This window comes from Doryrhamphus excisus, linkage group LG5, assembly GCF_037039965.1.
Source record: "Doryrhamphus excisus strain RoL-2023G ecotype Guam linkage group LG5, RoL_Dexc_Guam_v1.1, whole genome shotgun sequence".
Classification (NCBI taxonomy): Eukaryota; Metazoa; Chordata; class Actinopteri; order Syngnathiformes; family Syngnathidae; genus Doryrhamphus; species Doryrhamphus excisus.
The window spans coordinates 14766152-14791400 of NC_136361.1; the positions used below are offsets into that span (position 1 = coordinate 14766152).

Sequence of the window (25249 nt, forward strand, 5' to 3'; positions counted from 1 at the left end):
AAGCTGGCCTCTTATTGGTTGAAGCGAGATCCACCGAGCTCTTCATATAAAAAGAGTATATGATGGAAAAATGACACATTGTTCTTTATAAGAGATATTTATGTACAAAATACACAAATACATGGAATGCAAGTAATAAAAACACATAAAACTACACTATCCTTCCCTGGGGGCGTGCATGTGACACAATTATAGGTTCCAGCTATTGTTCTGTGCGGTATTTTCTTAAAAAATACTGCCCTCTATTTTTAAGGAAATTACTAAAATCCTATGGCATCTCATACTGCTTCCTTTCAGAAGTCTAGTAAAAACATTTTTCTCACGCAAGTGGCAGTTTTGTTGTTATTCCCACATATTTTATTATCTAGTTTATTTTTTTCCTGTGAAGAATCAACAGCAGATTATTTGAGCTTAATTATTTAATACTTTAATTTCCTTTTTGGTGAAAATAATTCAGAAAATATGTCATTTAATAGCAACCTGACTGTGATAACTATATTTTATTTGTAACATCATGTGCTGTGGAATTGTTATTTAATCATTGTAATTTCCTTTACAGGGGCACGACAGTTTCACCTAGATGAGAACCTTCATTGCAACATAGAGTACATTCTAAATAGTGTCCATATGAATGCTTTCATTTCATACTCAATACATAACACATTAAGTGCCACACTCAAAGCTTCAAGTGTCATCAGCTCCATTCATTCTGCAGTCTTTTAAGACACCTTTTGGTTTTCATTGTCAGTATTGTAACGTAGCAAGTGCAATGTCACAGTTAAACACACCACAGTGGGCCTTCAAGTCATGTGGCTTAGTAGTAATGCACTCTTCCAATGGTCCCCGTTCCTGAGCCCAAAATATCTGGTTGTCCGTTCCTCCATATCTCCCGTATGATCCTCTCCCGCTCCTCCAGCCGCTGTGCTCTTTCCAGCTCGTCGGCCGAAGTGAACACGTTCAGCGTCCCGTCGGAATGGTTGCTGCTGTGGTTGCAGACGGGGATCTCGGTGGCGAGTAGCGAAGCCGGCGCTTCCACGTCGTGAGACCTCTCATCGTCGTCTTCGTCATCGCTGTCCTCGTCGTCCTCGATGTCTTTCGGCTGCTTTTTCTCCGGAGCGGCGGCGGCAGACGAGGACAGGTTTGTGCGTGGCTTGCAGGAGATGCGGATGACCAGCAGGCAGAGGGTCAGCACCAGGCCGAAACACACGCCCAGCACGAAGTAAAGCCCGAAGGTCTCTGGGTTTGCTGGGTGAACAAGTACAATCATTTTATAGACACTTTCTTTGTGGAAAAATAGGCCTCTAAAGTAGCGCGCAGACTTCACAGCTAGGAGACCAGGGTTGAATTCCACCCTCAGCCATCTCTGTGTGGAGTTTGCATGTTCTCCCCGTGCATGCGTGGGTTTTCTCCGGGTACTCCGGTTTCCTCCCACATTCCAAAAACATGCTAGGTTAATTGGTGACTCCAAATTGTCCATAGGTATGAATGTGAGTGTGAATGGTTGTTTGTCTATATGTGCCCTGTGATTGGCTGGCGACCAGCCCAGGGTGTACCCCGCCTCTCGCCCGAAGACAGCTGGGATAGGCTCCAGCACCCCCCGCGACCCTTGTGAGGAAAAAGCGGTAGAAAATGAATGAATGAGGCCTCTAAAGTTGCTTTTTCTTTGGCTTATCTGAGTCCCAACCATACACTGTATGATCTCATCTAAAACCTCTGCATTTATTTTACCACCAACTAGACATATAAAACTAAAATTAATGAATTATTAATGAAATAACTTTAACAATTTGTTTTTGAATAGGTTAGCATATATTGAGCAATAATTTACTTACATGACTAAATCAGTGTTGGATACTACATCTGACTTACCTTTAATGTGTGCATAAGCAGCTATGCTGTTACTCAGGAGGTCCATTTCTTTCTTCTTCACATCCATAGTGGCTTTCGTGTCCTTCAAAGCTGCAACAGATAAATCACACGCACCCTTATGTCGGGAATGACTTTTAAACATCCATGCTTTTCCAGTGTGGAGAGAATTCCGTGCAGCACTTGGATGTCGAACCCACGAAACCGCAGCGGTTCTTCACATGCCTTGCGGGTGGGCGGGATGACGCCTACCGAGTATCACACAAAAGCGCCTCTGTGTGCCTCTTTTTCGCGCCCACTTCATCTGGGGGTCGTCATAATGCATCTGGCACATGGTACGCTGCTACTGCCTTTCCGTCTCAGAGGTCGGGGTCAATTTTGCATGCACTCGACTAGGAACTCTTTCTGATGGGATCGGCAGAAACCCTTGTGAGGCATGTTTGTACAGTGTGGACATTTTTGTCCTTGACAACTAAGACCCTTGATGACTTTTGACCTTACAGACCTTACAAGACCACCAGCACATTGAGATACAGTCCCTCGTTTATAGTGGTTCATTAGTTCCAGACCCTGTTTAGCCCTAAAACAGATATAGCTTATGGTGGCATGCCTAACACAACCTTTAGGGGTCCCAAAAATGTAAATTCCAGTCATTGGTGTCATGGGGGTATGCTGGAGCCTATCCCAGCTGACTTCATTCACCCTGGACTGGTCGCCAGCCAATCACAGTACTGAAAAGCCAATAGAAACATAAAACAAACCAATAGAAAATAAAAGGGGGTGCTTATTCATTCATTCATTTTCGCGGGGGTGCTGGAGCCTATCCCAGCTGTCTTCGGGCGAGAGGCAGGGTACACCCTGTACTGGTCGCCAGCCAATCACAGGGCACATATAGACCATTTTTTATGTCACATCACCAAAAAAATGCGACTTTTTAATATGAACAAAAAGTGTCTGAGAAGTGACATGAGTGCGCAAAAGGACAACATCAAACGCAAAAATTGCAAAAAAAAAAAAAAAATCAGATACTGGTCACATACAGTTTGAACAAGAAATAAATAAATGGGAACTGATCTGCAGTGGGGGGCAGCACGGTGGTCCAGTGGTTAGCGCGCAGACCTCACAGCTAGGAGGACCAGGGTTCGACTCTACCCTCGGTCATCTCTGTGTGGAGTTTGCATGTTCTCCCCGTGCATGCGTGGGTTTTCTCCGGGTACTCCGGTTTCCTCCCACATTCCAAAAACATGCTAGGTTAATTGGTGACTCCAAATTGTCCATAGGTATGAATGTGAGTGTGAATGGTTGTTTGTCTATATGTGCCCTGGGATTGGCTGGCGACCAGTCCAGGGTGTAGGCTGGACTGGGATAGGCTCCAGCACCCCCGACCCTCGTGAGGATAAGTGGTAGAAAATTAATGAATGAACCTTCACACTGCAGATCATTCATTCATTCATTTTCTACCTCTTTTCCTCACGAGGGTCGCGGGGGACGCTGGAGCCTATCCCAGCTGTCTTCAGGTGAGAGGCGGGGTACACCCTGCACTGGTCGCCAGCCAGCCAATCACAGGGCAACATATAGACAAACAACCATTCACACTCACATTCATACCTATGGACAATTTGGAGTCACCAATTAACCTAGCATGTTTTTTTGGAATGTGGGAGGAAACCGGAGTACCCGGAGAAAACCCACGAATGCACGGGGAGAACATGCAAACTCCACACAGAGATGGGAGGTGCTTATAACCAGAATAATTCCCAGATGATCACCAACATGGGCCTCGTCTTGTGGCTGGCGGCGCAAAAAAAAAAAACATCTTGAGAAATGATGACGTACTGGCAAGTCGTCCCGCACTAACCTGCCGGCTCTCTTAAGTGGAACCACATGTCATCGTGCCCACACATAGGTAACATGGATAGCTTTAAATTGCACTAACCGCATGTTTATGTCTGTCCAAATCTCACCTTCTGGTGACCTCAGTGAAGGGTCTCTGTCATGATGTCAATGCCTCTGTGATTTATACCTTATTTGACTGTTTTGGGAAAATTCAGCCACAAAAAAAACCACACATGTCGACCATATGTCATGTAGATTTAGGAGTCACGAGTGAAGCAAAAACAACGTTCTTGTAAACAGAATGGAGATGAGGTACTTACCACGGAATTAAACTGCAAAGTGGGTCTTCAGTCCGAGTTCATGGTGTGGAGAATGGATGTGATGTGAAACAATCACGCTCCTTTACTTTGTCCTTCTCGATTTGGAACAAGCTTTGCGATCTTTGGTCCTCAGTTCATTTGGACACCCTGAGACATGAGCAAACACACAACATACACACACAGACGTCAAGCCACATTAGATCCAAAGTCACTGAGGCGTCTGCAATGCAAACAACAGTCGGCCTATTGGAGTAAGAGGACCAGAGGGAACACTTTCACTGCAAAAAAAAAATTGGCGCTTTTGGTTTGCTTTTACGTGCATCATACACGGCTCTCGTGTTCATCATCTTCCTTCTGAGATGACAGCCGTGCAGACCAATTTGATGCAGTCAGCGAAATATGGTCCGAGCGCTGGCAGACTGACCCCGAACCAATGCCGGCGGCACTCATATGTCTATTTTACAACATGTACATGTGATGCTGAGCATGTGCACTCAACTTCTTTGGTGGATCATGGCGAGGCCTACCCTGAGGGGACTGGATGGTTTTGCTAGCTCAGTTTCTGGGTGTTGGCAATATTCTTATACTCCTAGAAAATCCTTAAGTAGAACAACAATGTGAGGGGTGTACTAACTTTTGTGAGATAACCTTAAACTGCATTACTGAAAGCAGGAAGTGAACAAATGTAACAGTTACTGATTGTAAAAGAAACAAAAAATTATGCAAATTTTAGCCGTCTGATTTCCCCATTTTCTCTTAAACGTGATGCAGTTGATGTTTGCTAAATACAAGGATGAAGAGTCTTGAACCAGTCATGATGTGCTATACATATCACTACATTGACACTTACTATGGTACCCATTATGTAATTGGATGGTTATATCACCTTGTACTTCGGTACGAGGTGCATTATTAAAAAAAAAACAAAAAAAAAAACTTAAGCTGTATTATGGAAAGCAGGAAGTGAACAAATGTAATGCATTTATGCATGGAAATGTACCGATTATGTCATTGTATGGTCATATCACCTCGTACTTCGGTACATGACAAAAATAAAATAAAAAATAAATAAATTAATTAAAAAAAACTTAAACTATATTAAGAAAGCAGGAAGTGAACAAATGTAACAGTTACTGATTGTAAAAGTACTGGATGGAGGGGTAGGATTTAATAAGCTTTACTTCTTCCTACTCCTTTTGGACATGTGGAACTGTGAACTGATTATGTGATGCATTCAATTGTAATCTGATGCACGTTGAAATGAAATAAAACCATTACCATAATGGATATTGGTTGCCATATTTCTTTAATGGCTAGTTTGTTTATTAGATGTTTATTTGTGTTCAAACATGAATGACTTTAAAACATCCTTTCTTTCACCTCTATTGTCATCAAAAGCGGAGAAACCATCCCTCAGCTAGTCCAGTCTACTTCAATTCTTTGCTGGATATTTAACAACCTGTCACATTTGGCCCTGAGGAACTCCAAACATTCCAATAACTGGCTGTTAAACTTGGCCTAAGATCACTGCAAAACCCCTAAAACTTTCTACTGCAAGTGACCTTAATAACACTGAACAGAAGCCAACTACCCGGGACACTCTATACCCCCTAAACCAGGGGCCTCAAACACACAGCCCGCGGGCCAAATGTGGCCCACAGGACACTAGTTTGAGGCCCCCGCCTTGATATGAAAGTTTAATGTTAGTGCGGCCCGCGCAAGTTTGATATGGATGCTGTATGGTATCATGTACCCAGTTTCTTAAGTTTTTATTATTTGCCGTTTTATTATTATTATTATATTTATTTATTTATTACTGATTGATTGATTGATTTTCTTTATTCTTGATTTTTTAAATTTATTTTTCATCTTATTTTGTGTAGAAAAATAAAAAGTAAGATATTTGAGAACAGTGGAATGTTTTATCAGAGCTTTTCTTCTAGAAAATTGCAACCAAAGCGACGTTTTTTTAAATTTTTTTGTTATTAATAAATGTGTTTTTTTGGGGGGGGGGGCCTGATGCGGCCTAGTCTCACCCAGACCCTAGCTCCAGTGGCCCCCAAGTAAATTGAGTTTGAGACCCCTGCCCTAAACTTTGCAGTATATACTAGACAATATAAGACTCTTCAGTAAAAATACCCAAAAGTACCCAAAAGACCATGACACCATACATTTAAAATTGACCTTGAAAAGTCTCAAACCTGAGGGGGTGTTGGTTGCTTCTAAGTAGGTGGGCTGTGAAAAATGTCGCACTTTGACCTTCTTACAACTTGTACCCCTAAAAAAAGGCCCAGCTGCCAGCTACATATTTTTTTAGCAGCACTTGGGTGCTTTTTAAGGGTTAGAGGTTGATCTCAACTCAGCTTGTAGTCAAGACAACATAAACCAAGGCTGTGTCTCAAACCGCATACTTCCATCATAGATTTAAAGGGAACCTCTTATGCCTTTTCCACTCTTCTGACCTATAAATGTAGTTAGAATGTTGTATTCTCCTGTATTCTCCAAATAATGAGCTTTGCGCATATGGAAGTGAGCCTTGAAAGAAGTTTGGGATGGCTCAAAACGCTCAGTTTCAAAAGGTGTGGTAAAAATTCCCCTTTGTGATGTCACAGAGGGGCAGACTTATGTGAATGGGAATGCTTGGAGGCGGGCCGTGGGTGGAATAAATTAAAACAGACCAATCAAAGGAAATACAGCTGGAATAGGTGCAGATTCTGAAAAATCTAATTTTCTGTGCGGGTTATTGTGTGTAGCTGCTCTATAGGAGACCATAACTCAATACAAAGGGTCGAAAAATTAGCATACTATGCATATTATGCACACCTTGTACTTAAGTATGAAAGTGCACAAATTGAGACACAGAAAAGGCACAATATGTCCCCTTTAAATTGCATTTTTTATGTCACATCACCAAAAAAATGCGACCTTTTAATGTGAATGAAAAGTGTCTGGGAAGTGACAGGCGTGCGCAAAAGCACAACATCAAATGCAAAAATTCAGATACAGGTCACATACAGCAAAAAATATGAGCAAAAAATTTTAAAAATGGGAACTGAAATGCAGTGTGAAAGTTCATTCATTCATTAATTTTCTCCCGCTTATCATCACAAGGGTCACTGGGGTGCTGGAGCCTATCCCAGCTGTCTTCGGGCGAGAGGCAGGGTGCACCCTGGACTGGTCGCCAGCCAATCACAGGGCACATATAGACAAACAACCATTCACACTCACATTCATACCTATGGACAATTTGGAGTCACCAATTAACCTAGCATGTTTTTGGAATGTGGGAGGAAACCAGAGTACCCGGAGAAAACCCACGCATGCACGAGGAGAACATGCAAACTCCACACAGAGATGGCCGAGGGTGGAATTGAACCATGGTCTCCTAGCTGTGAGGTCTGCGCGCTAACCACTCGTGCAGCCCCCAGTGTGAAGGTATCCTGATTTAAATTTGATGAATTATATGATTTTTCAGTCATATTACATGGATGAAAAAATAACCGCCACAGGAAGTACGCTGTCAAGAAAAACATGCGTGGGTTTTCTTCGGGTACTCCGGTTTCCTCCCACATTCCAAAAACATGCTAGGTTAATTGGTGACTCCAAATTGTCCATAGGTATGAATGTGAGTGTGAATGGTTGTTTGTCTATATGTGCCCTGTGATTGGCTGGCGACCAGTCCAGGGTGTACCCCGCCTCTCGCCCAAAGACAGATGGGATAGGCTCCAGCACCCCCTGGGACCATTGTGAGGAAAAAGCGGTAGAAAATGAATGTCCGACTGGTGTCAAGCAATACAGTTTGGTTTTCCACTGTGTACTATTTGTACTGCAGGGTTTGCTAGTAATAAAACATTATGGATTACAGCAGAGTTAATTTGCATGAAATAATGTCTTCCTTGTTACATCCATTTGTGAAAGTTTACCCATCAGAACTTCACAGTGTACCTGTATTCAAAACTTATCTTATGGCTTCACGTATTCCTAGACAAAAAACGGAACTGAGTTTCTGCTATCTGTTGCACTTACTTCCTTGTTTTTCAATTACTTCTCCAGTCCCCCACAGAGCTAAATGTCCTCCCACTAATCCACTCTCTGTCAGCCAAGCATCCTTTCACTGAGATCTTTGCTTTTGACTCCAGGGTAATAAAGTAAATAGCTATAGTATCTGAGTAATCAAGGTCAAAGTTAACACTTGCACACCTTATGCTGGAATGTGGACAACCTGATCTCCATCGGGACTCCTTGGGGGATCCATTTAGAGCCCCATCTAAAGTAAATACTAATTACACCACACTTGTTGTGTTATTGTTTCGTTGCGAGGGGAATTATTAACAGACCTCCCTAAAACAAATTTCAAGCGTGCCAAGTTTGCGTTCCTCTCACAAACATTCGCCGTTTTTACAACAACCTCGTCGTTTTTAACAAAGGCGTCACACAGCAGTAAAACCCTTTAGCGCACACTCTATAGCACGCATTGTTATGGAGTGCTGAGCGCCGCAAAACCGCTGTGCCAAAAAAACAGTGCGCTCGTCTGTGGCACTGTGGGAAGATCTTAACACAAATATTTCTGCAGTGGTTGGGTATATTTGACTCTTGAAAGCAGCTTTCATATCCAGACTGGAAGAGTTGTAATGAGTTCTCCCATGATATTAATATCTTGTCCTATTTTTGGTCCCGGCCAGGCTTATAATTGTGTCTTTCCTGGCGTCATATCCTGAGGTGTAACAATGAAGCATCCTCTTCCTGTGTTTTTCTGATGGTCATTTAGCCTGGTCTTGACAGGATAAATAAAACATTTTATCACATACTACAGTATTAATTGGCCCTGTACCCTAGAAACCGCCCATGAATGATACGGGAAAAGGCCGAAATGATACTGTGTCAAAGCCCAGGGCAGTGATACTGATAAAATATAGAGTTTAACCATGTCCAGTATCAGCCCCCGTAGCTGTCCACTCAGAGCGCGCTGCTCTGGTATCGTGCCTGTGAAACAACCAATCAGAGAACAGCGCACGAGTGCTTAGTGACTAGTGCTTCTCCAGTCACCAAAAAACCCAAACTTGATTATTCATTCATTCATTTTCTACCGCTTTTTTAATGGAACTTTAATTGTCAGACATTGATAAGATAAGACTGTTGATAAAATATTATTGTTGAAATATTTTTGCAATTATTGTGTTTACACTGTTTAGATATAATACATGTAATAAACTGAACATTTTCTGGAAACAAAATGTACTTTTGATTAAATAGTACGTGATAATAAGCTCATGATTAAATAGTATGTGATAATAAGATTGGGTGGCACAGCGGTCTAGTGGTTAGCGCGCAGACCTCACAGCTAGGAGACCAGGGTTCAATTGCACCCTCGGGCATCTCTATGTGGAGTTTGAATGTTCTCCCCGTGCATGCGTGGGTTTTCTCCGGGTACTCCGGTTTCCTCCCACATTCCAAAAACATGCTAGGTTAATTGGCGACTCCAAATTGTCCATAGGTATGAATGTGAGTGTGAATGTTTGTTTGGTGACCAGTCCAGGGTGTACCCCGCCTCTCGCCCAAAGACAGCTGGGATAGGCTCCAGCACCCCCGCGACCCTCGTGAGGAAAAAGCGGTAGAAAATGAATGAATGAATAATAAGATCATCACATGGTTTGTCTGGTATCAGGCCCAGTATCATGCCCCCGCGTGCCAGTATCAGCCCGAGACCGAAGGTGATAACCTATAATTATCATAGTTGAAAAAAAACTGCCAATACTAATATTAATAATACACAGAGAATGTTCCGACGACAATTCTATTTCTGTCTGAGCATTGTTCGAATGGAGGATGTCAGTTCCAAACTATCATCTTGTGCGATTATTTTCTTATCATCCTAAAACAACAATGGACTTTCCTTTTGGAAATAAGATTCCCGGATCATCCAAGTCCAGTTTCATAAGTGGAGGATGTCTGGTGTCTACAGATGTAATCTCAATGATTTATCCACAGCGCTCCGAACAGCAGCACAAAAACTGCGGTAAAGCAATGAAGAACTTTGGAATTTATGTAGAGAGTTGAAACATTTGATATACGCACTGATGAAATAATAACAAGGGAGCACAGCACCGTCCGTGTTGTTTCCTGCTTTTAATGACACAGAACGGATATTTTTAGCACCTGGAATTTCAATACAAGCCGCAAACTGCTTTTTTCGGTGGTTTGGCGGTGGCTGGCTGGCAGACTAAAAATAGATTTTAATTAGTCACAATTGTTGTTTTTGGTGTCGGATATGAGAAGCTGCCATTAGAATTTACAGTATCCTGCGTCTCTGCAAGTAGTTCATTAAAAAGTTCCTGCGGCTCAGCATTTTTAGAATAAGCAGGTCAGAAAGTGGAAATGTTAAAATGTGAAACTCCTCGGAGGAGCTGAGATGGAGGACAACATCTCTGTGGAAACGTGAAGCTCAGTAAGGTGAAGGTAACCTCTAATGGAAGCCACAACAAACAAACTTTCTTTGGTCCTTAGGACAGCAAGAAGGACCTCCTTGTCAAGGTCTTTCCAGGGTCTCTAATGTTTAGCTGTAGCATTTGGACACAAGACAGGCCTGTGGTTGACCCCCACGTTCCAAACCAGACTTAGGTCACTGAGAACTTTCGAAAAAAATCCTACGGTTTGATTTAGTGAGAGCGATTGGAACATTGTGAAACAACCACATAGAGTTTTGGAGCACACCACAGATAATAGGAAGGCTACATTGAGTATTACAGTACATTTCATATCCATTCATATACTGTGTACAGTGGTACCTTTAAAATTGAACACAACTGTTGTAGAGTGAAACATGTAATTCCAACGGAATTTTCTGGAAAAATACGCACAAAATGTTGGACTTGGAACTGTCATCACAAGAGACTTTATCAAAGTCTAACAATGTTTAAAGTTTCAAAGTCTATCAAAAACCTAAATTTCTACTGGTTCACTTCCTTTTACGCTTGTATGTCAGGGCATAAATTCATTGTTATTTTGTGACTATTACTCTCAATGTGAAATTTTGACATTCTGTTTCATACCGGGTAAATGAATGCATCCCATAGTTGTCATGTTATTGTAAATGAATTAAAAGTGCCTCTGCTGGTTGCAGCCAAGTAGTGCACTTCATGCTTCAAGATACAATCTGGCATGGAACTATGCCTTTATCTTTAAAGAGATGTATTGTTTTTACCTTTTAATTAGAGCTGTTAATCGAGTAAAATATTTAATCATGATTAATCAATTTTTTTTATCTATAGTTAACTCATGATTAATCACATGTAATCACAGATCTAAATATGTTTTGATCTATAAAAGTAGGGATGTAAATACTGTATCTTTGTGGTAAACAATTCTATGATAACTACATAAAATTTCATGAATGAATTAATAAATGAATTAAAAGTGCCTCTGCTGGTTGCAGCCAAGTAGTGCACTTCATGCTTCAAGATACAATCTGGCATGGAACTATACCTTTATCTTTAAAGAGATGTATTGTTTTTACCTTTTAATTAGAGCTGTTAATCGAGTAAAATATTTAATCATGATTAATCACATTTTAAATCTATAATTAACTCATGATTAATCACATCTAATCACAGATCTAAAGACGTTTTGATCTATAAAAAGTAGGAATGTAAATACTGTATCTTTGTGGTAAACAATTCTATGATAACTACATAAAATTTCATGAATGAATTAATAAATGAATTAAAAGTGCCTCTGCTGGTTGCAGCCAAGTAGTGCTCTATCATGCTTCAAGATACAATTATTCACCAATCACGTGATCATTACATTACATTATGACGCCCTATCTGACATGGAGCTATACCTTTATCTTTAAAGAGTTGCATTGTTTTTACCTTTTAATTAGAGCTGTTAATTGATTAAAATATTTAATTACGATTAATCACATTTTGTATGTAGTTAACTCATGATTAATCACATTTAATCACAGATATAAATAAGTAAATACTGTATCTTTGGTATCTGTGGTAAACAATTCGATACAAAACTATGATAACTACATCAAATTTTATGTAAAGGGGTATCGGTTTTGGAAATATGGGCCATTATTTTATGTGGTACGCTTTTGGAAAACATATGGAAGTGATTGGTGTTTGATTCTCCGCTGTTTATTGTTTGCCCTGCTGTAAAAATGTTCAAGGCATGTTAAAAAGAAGATGCGGTTGTCATGTTTAAGACTTTGGTCCAAATGCTCAGCTCTATTAATATTTGTACTACTTCCACTGTTCATAACTTAAGCTCTCAGCTTTGTGTTCCCAGCTGCATGTTCAAAAAGCAAAATGCAACTTGTGCTAAATTCCCTCTGTAGTGGCTCTCAAACGAAGCCCTGCGTGTTTGTGCAGCACTCCCGAACGCTTCCAGGACATGATCCTTACGTTTGATGTTGAATCTAAAAGAACTTTGTGTGTTTGGTCACGTGTTGATGATGTGTTTGACTTTGGCCACACTTTTTTTTTTTTTTGACGTGCACTCAATGAACAACAGAACCAATGAGTAAACACAGACCTGGGCCAGCACTGGCATTAACAAGACTTTTCAATAAAAGATAGACTTATAAATTCAACGCCAGTGTGACGCCAGGCCTGGATGACTCCCAGCGTATCCTCATGTTTCGGAGGGGGGGGGGCTACCACAGTGTAATGCTTGTCCCGTAGAGAGCGTGTTCAGTGAGCCCTGGCAGGTAATGGGAGGGTAATGGAGATATGCCACGGCGCTGGGGGTTAGGGCAAGTGGTTAATAGCGGCCAGATGTGCTCCTGATGTGAAGCAGCATCACTTTGCTTTAGTATGTAAATCACGTGCAGATATCCCAAGTCGCATTTCTTTATACCGATGTTATCACACTATGTACAAGCTGCTCACTCCAATGCATGCAATCTTATTGAAAGCATTTATTTGATGATATTCCACTCCTGTGATTGGCTGGCGACCAGTCCTGGGTGCAGCCCCCAGTGTGAAGGTATCCTGATTTAAAATGCTATTGATTCCAAGATGGGCGGCACGGTGGACTAGTGGTTAGCGTGCAGAGCACAGCTTGGAGACCAGGGTTCAATTCCACCCTCGGCCATCTCTGTGTGGAGTTTGCATGTTCTCCCCGCGCATGCGTGGGTTTTCTCGGGGTACTCCGGTTTCCTCCCACATTCCAAAAACATGCTAGGTTAACTCCAAATTGTCCATAGGTATGAATGTGAGTGTGAATGGTTGTTTGTCTATATGTGCCTTGTGATTGGCTGGCGACCAGTCCAGGGTGTACCCCACCTCTCGCCCTGACATCAGCTGGGATAAGCTCCGACATACCCCCGCAACCCAAATGAGGATAAACGCTATCGAAAATGGACAGATGGCTACAACATTTCACTCTTACTCCCCAATCGTCAAAAAAGCATAAGCTCACATCGATCTTGTACGCCACCCAGCACCACACGCTGTATCAATTACACGACCGCCGCCTATTAGCCTGTGACACACAACACGTGTTTGCCTTTTTCCATGACTGGTTTTTCTATGCCGTTTTTCAAACATTCCTGATGTTTTGACATGGAATACCAACGTTTTAGCAAAAGAGCATTGCCTGCAGGGGAATTACATCAGGAACTGTCACACTTCACTGTCATAGCAGGGATGTATTAGGGCACTTGTCAAAGCAGCTGTCATTGAATATGGGAAAACGTTATGGACACATGATGTTTGTGGTCTAATATTGAAATGCAAGGGGTAAAACATTTACAAGTTGGGATGTGAATCAAACAACTCACGATTAAATCAGATTTATCCAGTAAAGTTTTGATTCACAATCAATACTCTTTTAGTAACAAACGATGCCAATTCCAGATGAAGTACATTTCTCTATAAGCTAGATAAACATTCATTCATTCATTCATTTTCTAACGCTTTTTCCTCATGAGGGCCGTGGGGGTGCTGGAGCCTATCCCAGCTGTCTTCGGGCGAGAGGCGGGGTACACCCTGGACTGGTCACCAGCCAATCACAGGGCACATATAGACAAACAACCATTCACACTCACATTCATACCTATGGACAATTTGGAGTCACCAATTAACCTAGCATGTTTTTGGAATGTGGGAGGAAACCGGAGAACCCCGGAGAAAACCCACGCATGCATGCGGAGAACATGCAAACTCCACACAAAGATGGCCGAGGGTGGAATTGAACCCTGGTCTTCTAGCTGTGAGGTCTGTGCGCTAACCACTTGTGCAGCCCCCAGTGTGAAGGTATCCTGATTTAAAATACTATTGATTCCAAGATGAGCGGCACGGTGGTCTAGTGGTTAGTGCGCAGAGCACAGCTAAGAGACCAGGGTTCAATTCCACCCTCGGTCATCTCTATGTGGAGTTTGCATGTTCTCCCCGTGCATGTGTGGGTTTTCTCCGGGTACTCCGGTTTCCTCCCACATTCCAAAAACATGCTAGGTTAATTAGCAACTCCAAATTGTCCATAGGTATGAATGTGAGTGTGAATGGTTGTTTGTCTATATGTGCCCTGTGATTGGCTGCCGACCAGTCCAGGGTGTACCCCGCCTCTCGCCCGAAGACAGCTGGGATAGTCTCCAGCATCCCCCGCAACCCCCGCGCCCTGCCACCCTCTCTGAATATTCAGAACTCCTATTTCCATGCCACGGTGGAATTGATCCTTAAAACCTAATTCTGACTCTGACCTCCCTGGGATCTCTACTTTGTAAAACTGCCACCAAAGGAGTCTAAACCAGAACCCGAGACCAAGAAGAGCAGTTAACAACCATCCTAGGGACAGATAAAGACAAAGCGTACTGATGAAATGAGTCGGTGGTTGTGGTTGAGGAAAGTCTGAATAGCTCGGAGAGGTCGTGCAGAAGTCAACCGCGGCCTTGGAGGGGGGGGGGGGGGTCAGTAAAACAAGCATTAACACTTAATCCTATGTTATCAGGGTTATCTGATTGACTGGAGGAGCTTAAGTGCGCTCAATTGAAGGGGACCCCTGAGAGCAGTGCTGTCCCTCATGTCTCTTTCTGCCTGATAAGAAGTGCTAAACGCTAATATCCCTATGGAGGTAGATGGACAGTCATTATAATGGAGGAGTTGCATGTACATTTGACTGTTTTTGTGATTTGTTTGCATTAAAGTGATTATCCACAAACCGGTTGGCCACCAATGAGCAGCTGAACAGGAAAGCTTACATCCTGGCTCAAATATATATGCTGCATCAGCTCATTTTTAGAACAACTTGCATGGTGCAAACATAGTCTTAGCAGCAACCTCCATGTGCAATACTAAGGGCTCTAAATGCAATATACTAAGTTCTATGTGAAGTATTTCTATAATGCCTCATATTAACTCTCTAACAAGATCTCAGTGTATAGATTGGTCATATATCTAATCTCATCATATTATCTACATACTGTATTGTATATAACTCTGGGAAAAACTGTTGATTTTTGTTAATACTTGGGTTGTTTATATTGTTTATTTTTCTATATTGTGTATTTTGTACTGCTTAACTGTCTCTGTACTCTTGTTGCGTTGCAATAAATAGACATTGTTGGGATGGCTTTGCATGCTTGGTAAAATAGCAAAAGTGAAAGTGTAAGGTAGGGTTATAGAAAGGTTATCTTGCTGAACAAGGATGCATAAACTGCTTATCAATGAAGATGTCCCGCATTCATGCACTGCTATTGTTATTGAATGAAATACAATACAGTAGAATACATGCAAACTCACCAGTCTAGTCACAACAAATCATGTCCAAGTCTCACGCTTCACTCCACACAGAGTACATCAGGCAGGTTTCCTCTGAAATCTACCATAAAGAATGGTGTGTATGAAGAGGGAGAGAGGCAGGCATTCATCACACACAAGCAGCCCGGGATGGTCTCTTGCTGCTGTGGTTTAAGTCCTGTAAAAAGAGTGTGAGTCTGTGTGAGACTGGGAAGAGGTGGTAACTTCCCCTCCAAGTTGGAGGAGGCTGACTAACACACTCGCTCTCTCTCTCTCTCTTTTTCCCGGCTCCAGTTCACAAGAAGCAGGAAAAAGCTGTCATACTATGCCCCCCCCCTGCTCTTTTTCCAACAGCAAAAAGAAGGAACAGCCTAAAATGGTCAAGATTGTAAAGGAAGGGGAGGGAGAAGGCAACGTGTGTGTGTGAGTGTGTGTGTGTGTGTGTGAAAGTGGGAGGTGTGGCTACCAGGTCCAGGAAAATGGGTTTGTTTTTCCAACAAATAAACAATAGGTGATTAGATGTGTATGTAAAGATGCATGATATCGCAACCATCCGTGTTGCTCCTATAATGACTGACATGCAGACGGGGGCCATTGACTCCAAGAACAGTGGACTTAAAACAGAAACACAAGCCACAGCAAAAAAAAGGAATATTACATGAGTGACAATTTTAATATCACTTTTATAGGTCCCAAAAATGTGTTCGCTCTGCCCCCTTCTTATGAAAAAGTGACTTTATAAATGATGTTTTAACAGTAATAGTGTTCCTAGAGCCTAAATGTGCACTAAATGTGCTAGGTGCTGGAGCCTATCCCAGCCGTCTTCGGGCGAGAGGCGGGGTACACTGGACTGGTCGCCAGCCAATCACAGGGCACATATAGACAAACAACCATTCACACTCACATTCATACCTATGGACAATTTGGAGTCACCAATTAACCTAGCATGTTTTTGGAATGTGGGAGGAAACCGGAGTACCCGGAGAAAATCCATGTGGTTAATCATGATTAATTAATTTTAAAACTATGATGAATCTGATTAAAATGTTTAATCATTTGACAAACTTAGTTCATTCATTCATTTTCTACCACTTATCCTCACAAGGGGTCACAGGGGTGCTGGAGGCTATCCCAGCTGTCTTCGGGCAAGAGGCGGGGTACACCCTGGACTGGTCGCCAGCCAATCACAGGGCACACATAGACAAACAACCATTCACACTCACATTCATACCTATGGACAATTTGGAGTCACCAATTAACCTAGCATGTTTTTGGAATGTGGGAGGAAACCGGAGTACCCGGAGAAAATCCATGTGGTTAATCATGATTAATTAATTTTAAAACTATGATGAATCTGATTAAAATGTTTAATCATTTGACAAACTTAGTTAACTCATTCATTTTCTACCACTTATCCTCACGAGGGGTCACAGGGGTGCTGGAGGCTATCCCAGCTGTCTTCGGGCGAGAGGCGGGGTACACCCTGGACTGGTCGCCAGCCAATCACAGGGCACATATAGACAAACAACCATTCACACTCACATTCATACCTATGGACAATTTGGAGTCGCCAATTAACCTAGCATGTTTTTGGAATGTGGGAGGAAACCGGAGTACCTGGAGAAAACCCATGTGATTAATCATGATTACTTCATTTTAAAACTTATGAATCTGATTAAAATGTTTAATCATTTGACAAACTTAGTTAAAAAATGAAATTTTTAACCTGTGCTGACAATTTGGAGTCACAAATTAACCTAGCATGCTTTGGAATGTGGGAGGAAACCGGAAGAAAACCCACGCATGCACGGGGAGAACATGCAAACTCCACACAGAGATGGCCGAGGGTGGGATTGAACTCGGGTCTTCTAGCTGTGAGGTCTGCGCACTAACCACTTGACAGACGTGCAGCCCAAAATATGACAAAAATAAGAGATTTGGAGAGTTCCTTGTTGTGTTTTTCTTGACAGCGTACTTCCTATGGTGGTTATTTTTTGATCCATGTGATATGACTGAAACCTAGTGACCAGTAAGGAATACTACATATTATGTCTTTGAATGCATTTTCTGAATTCCTTTGTAATTTTGTGAACAGGTTTGGCTGAGAGATGGCCGAGGGTGGGATTGAACTCGGGTCTTCTAGCTGTGAGGTCTGCGCGCTAACCACTCGACCGCCGTGCCGCCCTAGCACTAAATGTGAGAGAAAAAAATAAATAAATAAAACCTTTTTTTTCTCCATCACTTGCTTGCTTTACTTTTCAAAGACTAGCCATGTTTGTGTTAAAAAAAGGCTTCGCTATACATCATAAATAAAGCCAAGAGCACTAGCAACTATACATTTGTCCATCCAGAGCTGAAAGTTTGATCATTTAGTTTTTATCCTGTGAATAGATTAACCTAGCATGATGTTGTGGTTAAAATGTGACCGCACTGTTAGTAGCATTAGCTCACACAGCTACGCTAGTGTTGCTAATCTATGTGATGTTATGTTGCTGTATACGATATATGTACATCTATGTTGGAAAAGTGCAGATTTACAGTGTATGTGTAAAAAGTGGATAAAATACAGAATAACTCACACACTCGGAAACCAAAGCTCCCAACACAATTGCAATACACTACTGTTGGACCTCTGACAAATATTCAAAATTGTATTCTTCAGATTAAATAATGTTTTTACTCACCATTTACATGACCTATGACCATTGAGGTGTCTCAATACTTTTGTAGTTTTCAGTGCCTCAATTGTGCACGTCATCAGTTTGACTTAAAAGCTGCTAAAAATGCTTAAAATAGAACTATCTATTCCAACAATCAATAATGTACCACTGGTGATGATGTACATGAAGCAGTAGATGTACTGCTACTAATTCAACATGCTGGAAGCCACCATCAATCACTTATGCAAAGACTAAAGCGATTCAGATGTCGGAAGGTTTCAATTTAGTTCGTCTCATTAGTGGTTTGGTACGAGCTTGTTTTGCTATGTGAGACATAAAACTACGAGACATGATGTCCTACATGCTGCAAACTATCAGTGAGTTACGCATTAGGCTCCTTCTTTGTGTCATCTCAGCTGTAAATCTTGGGAAAGGAACTATGATGTGGAAGCTCACCTTGTTATAAACGTATACTCTCAAAATAGGAAAAAAATGGGAATGTAGGCAGGGAGTGCATACATGTGATGAAAACAAGGGAAGCCTTTAGGGGAGTGCATACATTTGATCCACAGAGTGATTTGGGGGGTGCATACATTTGATTAAAAAGAATATATATTAGGGTGGGGCATACATTTGATGTAAAAAGAAGTGTTTTAGGGAGTGCATACATATGATTAAAAAAGAGTGTTTTATGGAGTGCATACATTTGATGTAAAAAAAAGTGTTTTAGGGGAGTGCATACATTTGATTAAAAAGAGTGTTTTATGGAGTGCATACATTTGATGTAAAAAAAAGTGTTTTAGGGGAGTGCATGCATTTGATTAAAAAGAGTGTTTTAGGGAGTGCATACATTTGATGTAAAAAAGTGTTTTAGGGGAGTGCATACATTTAATCCACAAAGCGATTTAGGGAATTCATACATTTGGTTAAAAAAATTGTTTTAAGGAGTGCATACATTTGATCCAAAAAGCGATTAAGGGAGTGCATACATTTGATAAAACAAGAGTATTTTAGGGAGTGCATACATTTGATAAAAAAAGAGTGTTTTAGGGGAGTGTATACAATTGATCCACAAAGCAATTTAGGGAGTGCAAACATTTGATAAAAACAAGGGGAGCCTTTCAGGAAGTGCCTACATTTGATTAAAAAGAGTGTTTTAGGGAGTGCATACATTTGATAAAAAAGAGTGTTTTAGGGGAGTGCATACAATTGATCCACAAAGCAATTTAGGAAGTGCATACATTTGATGAAAACAAGGGAAGCCTTTAGGGAGTGCATACATTTAATTAAAAAGAGTGTTTTAGAGACTGCATACATTTGATTAAAAAAGAGTGTTTTAGGGGAGTGCATACAATTGATCCACAAAGCAATTTAAGGAATGCATACATTCGATTTAAAAGAGTGTTTTAGGGAGTGCATACATTTAATAAAAAAGTCTTTTAGGGGAGTGCATACATTTGATCCAAAAAGCGATTTAGGGAGTGCATATATTTGATGAAAACAAGGGAAGCATTTAGGAGAGTGCATACATTTGATAAAAAAGTGTTCAGTGGAGTGCATACAATTGATCCACAAAGCAATTTAGGGAGTGCATACATTTGATAAAAATTAATGTTTTAAGGGAGTGCATACATTTGATTAAAAAGAGTGGTTTATGGAGTGCCTACATTTGATTAAAAAGAGTGTTTTAGGGGAGTGCATACAATTGATCCACAAAGCAATTTAGGGAGTGCATACAATTGATGAAAACAAGGGAAGCCTCTAGGGAGTGCATACATTTGATTAAAAAAAAGAGTGTCTTAGGGAGTGCATACATTTGTGAAAAAAGAGTGTTCAGGGGAGTGCATACATTTGATTAAAAAGAGTGTTTTAGGGGAGTGCATACATTTTATTAAAAAGAGTGTTTTAGCGGAGTGCATACATTTGATTAAAAAGAGTATTTTAAAGAGTGCAAACATTTGATCCAAAAAGCGATTTAGGGAGTGTACATTTCTTGAAAACAAGGGAAGTTTTTAGGCCGTGCATACGTTCTCTGGTTCAAGCCAAAGCAGAAAATGATGCATGGTGCTTTTACTGTCACTTACTTGGTTGTGGTTCAATTCCTGTTTCCTGCAGAAGGAAGAAAGGTGATAATTAGTATGAACAAGCAATGAAAACGTTGTAATTACAAGGCACCGTCTGCTGTTGAGTTTTCCTGGATTATGCTTCACAAAAAGGTACTTCTTACTGTAAATACTTATCACACACACCCTGATAAGCAGTTCCGGAGTGTTCGTGAAGTAAAACGAGGGCTAGATGATTGTTGTGGGTCTGTGTACAGGTGAGGGACTGAATGAGAGATTTGAACAAGATAGTGCTCGCTCACCAGGCTGAAGAACAAAAGGCCGCCATGTTTAACCCGTGATAATATTTGCAGGGCTTTTCATGAGTCGCCCACTCATTCTCCAAACATTGCTTGTTGTTTTGCACTGTGGAGAGACTGTATGAGGAAACCCCAGGGTGAGGAAAGCCCTGACAAAAGGAGGGATTGTCTGGCGTAGATACAGCATCACGACAAAAAAATGTCAGATTGACAGGAAATTAAATACTCACGAGAACAAAAACTCCAATGTATGACTCATTTGTGTTGAAAAAAATGTGAGTCGGGCTTCCTGAGAGAATTCGCCAATCTGTCTTAAATCAGAAACACACGCTGCTATCAAACTGCAAACATGTGTTGCAGAACCTTGGCTTGTGTCAAGTGACAATGAAGTTTATGAAAAAGCCAATTTGGAGTGACAAGGAAAAGGAGAACAAAATGTATCTTTCACCTTGGCACCAACAAACATGGTGAAGAATGTCCTTGGAAAACGGTCCATGGCTCTCATCTCCACACCTTAGCTCCAGCACAAGAAACCACATGTCTTCGGCCCTTGTGCCCCTCCCACCTTCCCCACCCGTAAAAATCACAGCGGAGGCATCTGCCAACAGCTCTTTATGAGACAGATGAGATCTCGGAGCAGGGAACTCCCGTACGCGGAATCTTGTGTTGCAATCTTAAACTCTTCTCCATCTGCATGTTGGAGTGATCAATCACATTAACACAAGTGTCCATTATTCATTCATTCATTCATTTTCTACCGCTTTTCCTCACGAGGGTCGCGGAGGGTGCTGGAGCCTATCCTAGCTGTCTTCAGCCGAGAGGCGGCGTACACCCTTGACTGGTGGCCAGCCAATCGCAGGGCACATATAGACAAACAACCATTCACACTCACATTCATACCTATGGACAATTTGGAGTCGCCAATTAACCTAGCATGTTTTTGGAATGTGGGAGGAAACCGGAGTACCCGGAGAAAACCCACGTATGCACGGGGAGAACATGCAAACTCCACACAGAGATGGCCGAGGGTGGAATTGAACCCTGGTCTCCTAGCTAACCACATGACCGCCGTGCCGCCAGTGTCCATTATTTCTTTGGTAAAAATCAGTTTGTTGAGTACAGACTAGCATTTTAAATCTAATCTAAATCTAAATCTCCTGTCTTACATGGGATGGTTGGACAAACCAATGGATGGATGGTTGATTGGGTGGTACACCGTCAAGACAAATGGCCGGTTATAGAGGAGAATGATTAGATGGATGGCAGGATGGGTGATTGGATGAAAGATATTAAATGGATGGTCAGAGGAATAATTAAACATATAGCTAATCAGATGGAACTCTGACTAGATAGATGGACATTGGATAGGAGCGCTAATTAGGTCAGCGGATGAATGGAAAAAGGATGAGATGGATGAATGGATGGGTGGGTGGCTGGATAACAAGAAGGATAGATGGATGGATGATTAAGATTCATGGATGGTTGGAAGAATGTTGTTGTGGCTCAATGGATGGATGATCACATGGATTGATGGAAGAATGTTTAAATGGATGGATGAAAGCATGATTAGATGGCTGAATGGATCAATGATGGGTAATTAGATTGATGGATGCCTGGATGATGGATAGATGTATGGAAGAAAAATGGATGGCAGTGTGAAAGAATGATTACATAAATTACGATTTGGACAGATGAATGGGTAATTAGGTTGATGGATGATGGAAGGATTGGTGAATGTGAAAGAATGATTAGATGGATGGATGTTTGGATGAAAGATTATAAAGGTGATAAATGGATGGGTGGCTACTGTATATTATTAGATGGCTTTCCCCTTAAACTACATTAAAATGGTGTCTTTAATGTTAAAATTAAAAACAACGGGTGTCTCTTAGGTGTAGACCGGGGGTCTCAAACTCAATTTACTTGGGGGCCACTGGAGCTCGGGTCAACTGCAGGGTCTTGAGACACATGCTAACTCGCAAACTAGAGAGCTAGTGACCTAAATGGTAGCCTTCAAGTTATTTCCTTTAAACTTAAATAACCAAAAACTTACCACTTCCACACGGATATGGAGGATAACTATTAACAGTTATTTAACCTTTAACATGAACATTAATCAAATGTAATAATTTTTTCTGGGTACATGATACCATACAGCATCCATAGCCGCACTAACATTAAATTTTCATATCAAGGCGGGGGCTTCAAACTAGTGTCCTGCGGGCCACATTTGGCCCGTGGGCCGCATGTTTGAGACCCCTGGTGTAGACGATGATACCACTGTGTGTGCTATTTGTATGAATGTTCTGGTCCGTGTGGAACCGTGGTTCTATAGGAGCAAATGATGGGCCCCCTCTTTCACGCTAAAGTATACAGCCCACAATAACCAGGGACAAAGATGCATTTATGGTTTCCTTCATGTAAATGCTCAAATTCAGAGCAGCCTTTCTATTTCAGGACGGCGAGTAAAAACATTGGACGTATAAAGTTTCAGTCTGAAAGTTTGACAAAAGAGCATTATTATGGGAAAAGAGTGATTACTGATGATATGCAACACTATAAAGCAGTGGTCTCAAACCAATTTGCGGCCCGCAAGATGCTAGTTTGAGGCCCCTACCTTGATACCAAAGTTTAATGTTGAAATGACAGCTTAAAGCTGTGTGCACACCGGACACAATTAACATGATTTTGCCCCGCCCGTACTGTTACCCTACCCTGTTACCCCTACGCCCTGTTTTGCTTTGGATTAGCAATGAAGCTAAAGGCTTATGACGCTGGGTACAAATAAATGCAGGGAATGATTTGGAATAAAACGGAAAATACACGTCAAGATAAAGCATCTCATAAAAACATGTTAAAGTTACGACGCTGCTCCCAGATGGAACTGAGTACGATGCTAACTTGCTAATTGGGTAAAATGATTACGTTTCATTCATGTTCATGTTAAAGGTTAAATAACTGTTAATACTGTACATTTGAATCTGAAAAAAATAATTTCTCTACCAACTGTATGTGGTTTCTTACGTTTTTCTTATTTGCTGTTTTGTTATTATTTTACTTATTTATTACTGATTGATTGATTTATTGTCTTTATTCTTAATTTGTTTATTTTTTTTATCTTATTTTGTGTATAGAAAAATAAAAATCAAGATATTTGAGAACAGTGGAATGTTTTATCAGATATTTTGGTGTGGAAAACCGGAACCAAAGTACTGAAAAAGTGTAGGGTATAGCAGAAGCAAAAGCATTAAAAAAAAATTTTCATTGATTTTTTTTTCCAGTTTTTAATAAATGCGTTTTGTTTTTTTTTTTTTTTTTAAACCTGATGCGGCCCGGCTTCACCCAGAACCTAGCTCCGGTGGCCCCCAGGTAAATTAAGTTTGAGACCCCATGCTATAAAGCATTACGCATACTTTTGCAACAAAAACATCTGAAATAAAAGTAGCTGTGTTGGACGACAATTAAATGAAAGTGGAGCTGGCAGTTGGCGTGTTTGGACGGTTGCAGCAGAGAATATTACAGGGCCCCGGCCACCACCGCTAACACTTACACAGTGTCAAATTGGAGGCTGACACCAAAAAACAGCCAAGGTAGCAATTATGGTTTTGATAAAGGCATCGCTCCCAGAAGCAAACTGGAGCCAGGAGGTTTGTTTGTGTGTGCTCAACAAACTCACATAAACACTGAAGACACAGAAAGACATCCAAAAAGGAGGCCAAGAGCAGCTGCTGACTATGAGTGTCCCTCGGTTTTAGCCACCATATTTAGGCTTCATTGCCCTCGTCCATCAAGCCTCTGGTACACATGCGTTCAACTGTTTAACAAAACACACAAACAACAATGACAACTCTTCATTTGTCATGCAAAAAGGCGGCAGAATAGGAATTGTCAACACAATTTGTAAATGGCAAACCTTATTTAGGGCTGCACGGCGGTTGAATTAAGCATTTTCAAGCCAAACCTGTTCACAAAATTACAAAGGAATTCAGAAGATGCATTCAAAGACGTAATATGTAGTATTCCATACTGGTCACTAGGTGTCAATTACACGGGGCTTAAACTTCAGGGGGGGCAGGAAGCAGATGCCTGGCGAATTCAATGTTATAAAAGTGTGCACAAAGTGGTGTTTTTGTACATCAATTTCACAATTTAGGGAATATTTCAGCATTAATATTACAATTTTCTATTTGATCTTGTATGAAGTTGTTATGATAATACTTAAAGCAGCTATACCACTGCTGCCAGTTCTATCTTTTTACACCAAAAACCAGCGCAAAAATATTTTGTTTTGCAAGTAGTTGTGCCACGACACGTTGCGGTTGAAATTTCGTGGCTTCACTCAATTTGAGTTTTTCAAAATAAATGAATAAATTATTGCTGTTTTACGGTTGACTGCAGCCTATTATTAGTCAGGAATATGCACGAATTAAACATTTTCAAGCCAAACCTGTTAACAAAATT

The 25249-nt window shown here is 41.1% G+C and overlaps 1 protein-coding gene across 2 annotated transcripts; it reads right to left on the minus strand.

Annotated features, from left to right (window-relative positions):
• Positions 1-3: 3 nt before the first annotated feature.
• On the minus strand, positions 4-16035 carry eva1ba (eva-1 homolog Ba (C. elegans)). 2 transcript variants are annotated; one of them, XM_058052822.2, is made up of 4 exons: positions 15770-16035; positions 4023-4169; positions 1870-1959; positions 4-1245 (listed from the first exon to the last, which is right to left on the minus strand). In XM_058052822.2, the coding sequence occupies exons 3-4, from the start codon at positions 1934-1936 to the stop codon at positions 815-817; spliced, it is 498 nt and encodes a 165-aa protein (XP_057908805.2). In that variant the 5' UTR covers positions 1937-1959; positions 4023-4169; positions 15770-16035; the 3' UTR covers positions 4-814. The 2 variants fall into 2 exon arrangements, with proteins under 2 accessions (XP_057908805.2, XP_078646900.1); XM_078790774.1 differs by lacking the exons at positions 4023-4169; positions 15770-16035 and adding an exon at positions 3831-3849.
• Positions 16036-25249: the final 9214 nt, after the last annotated feature.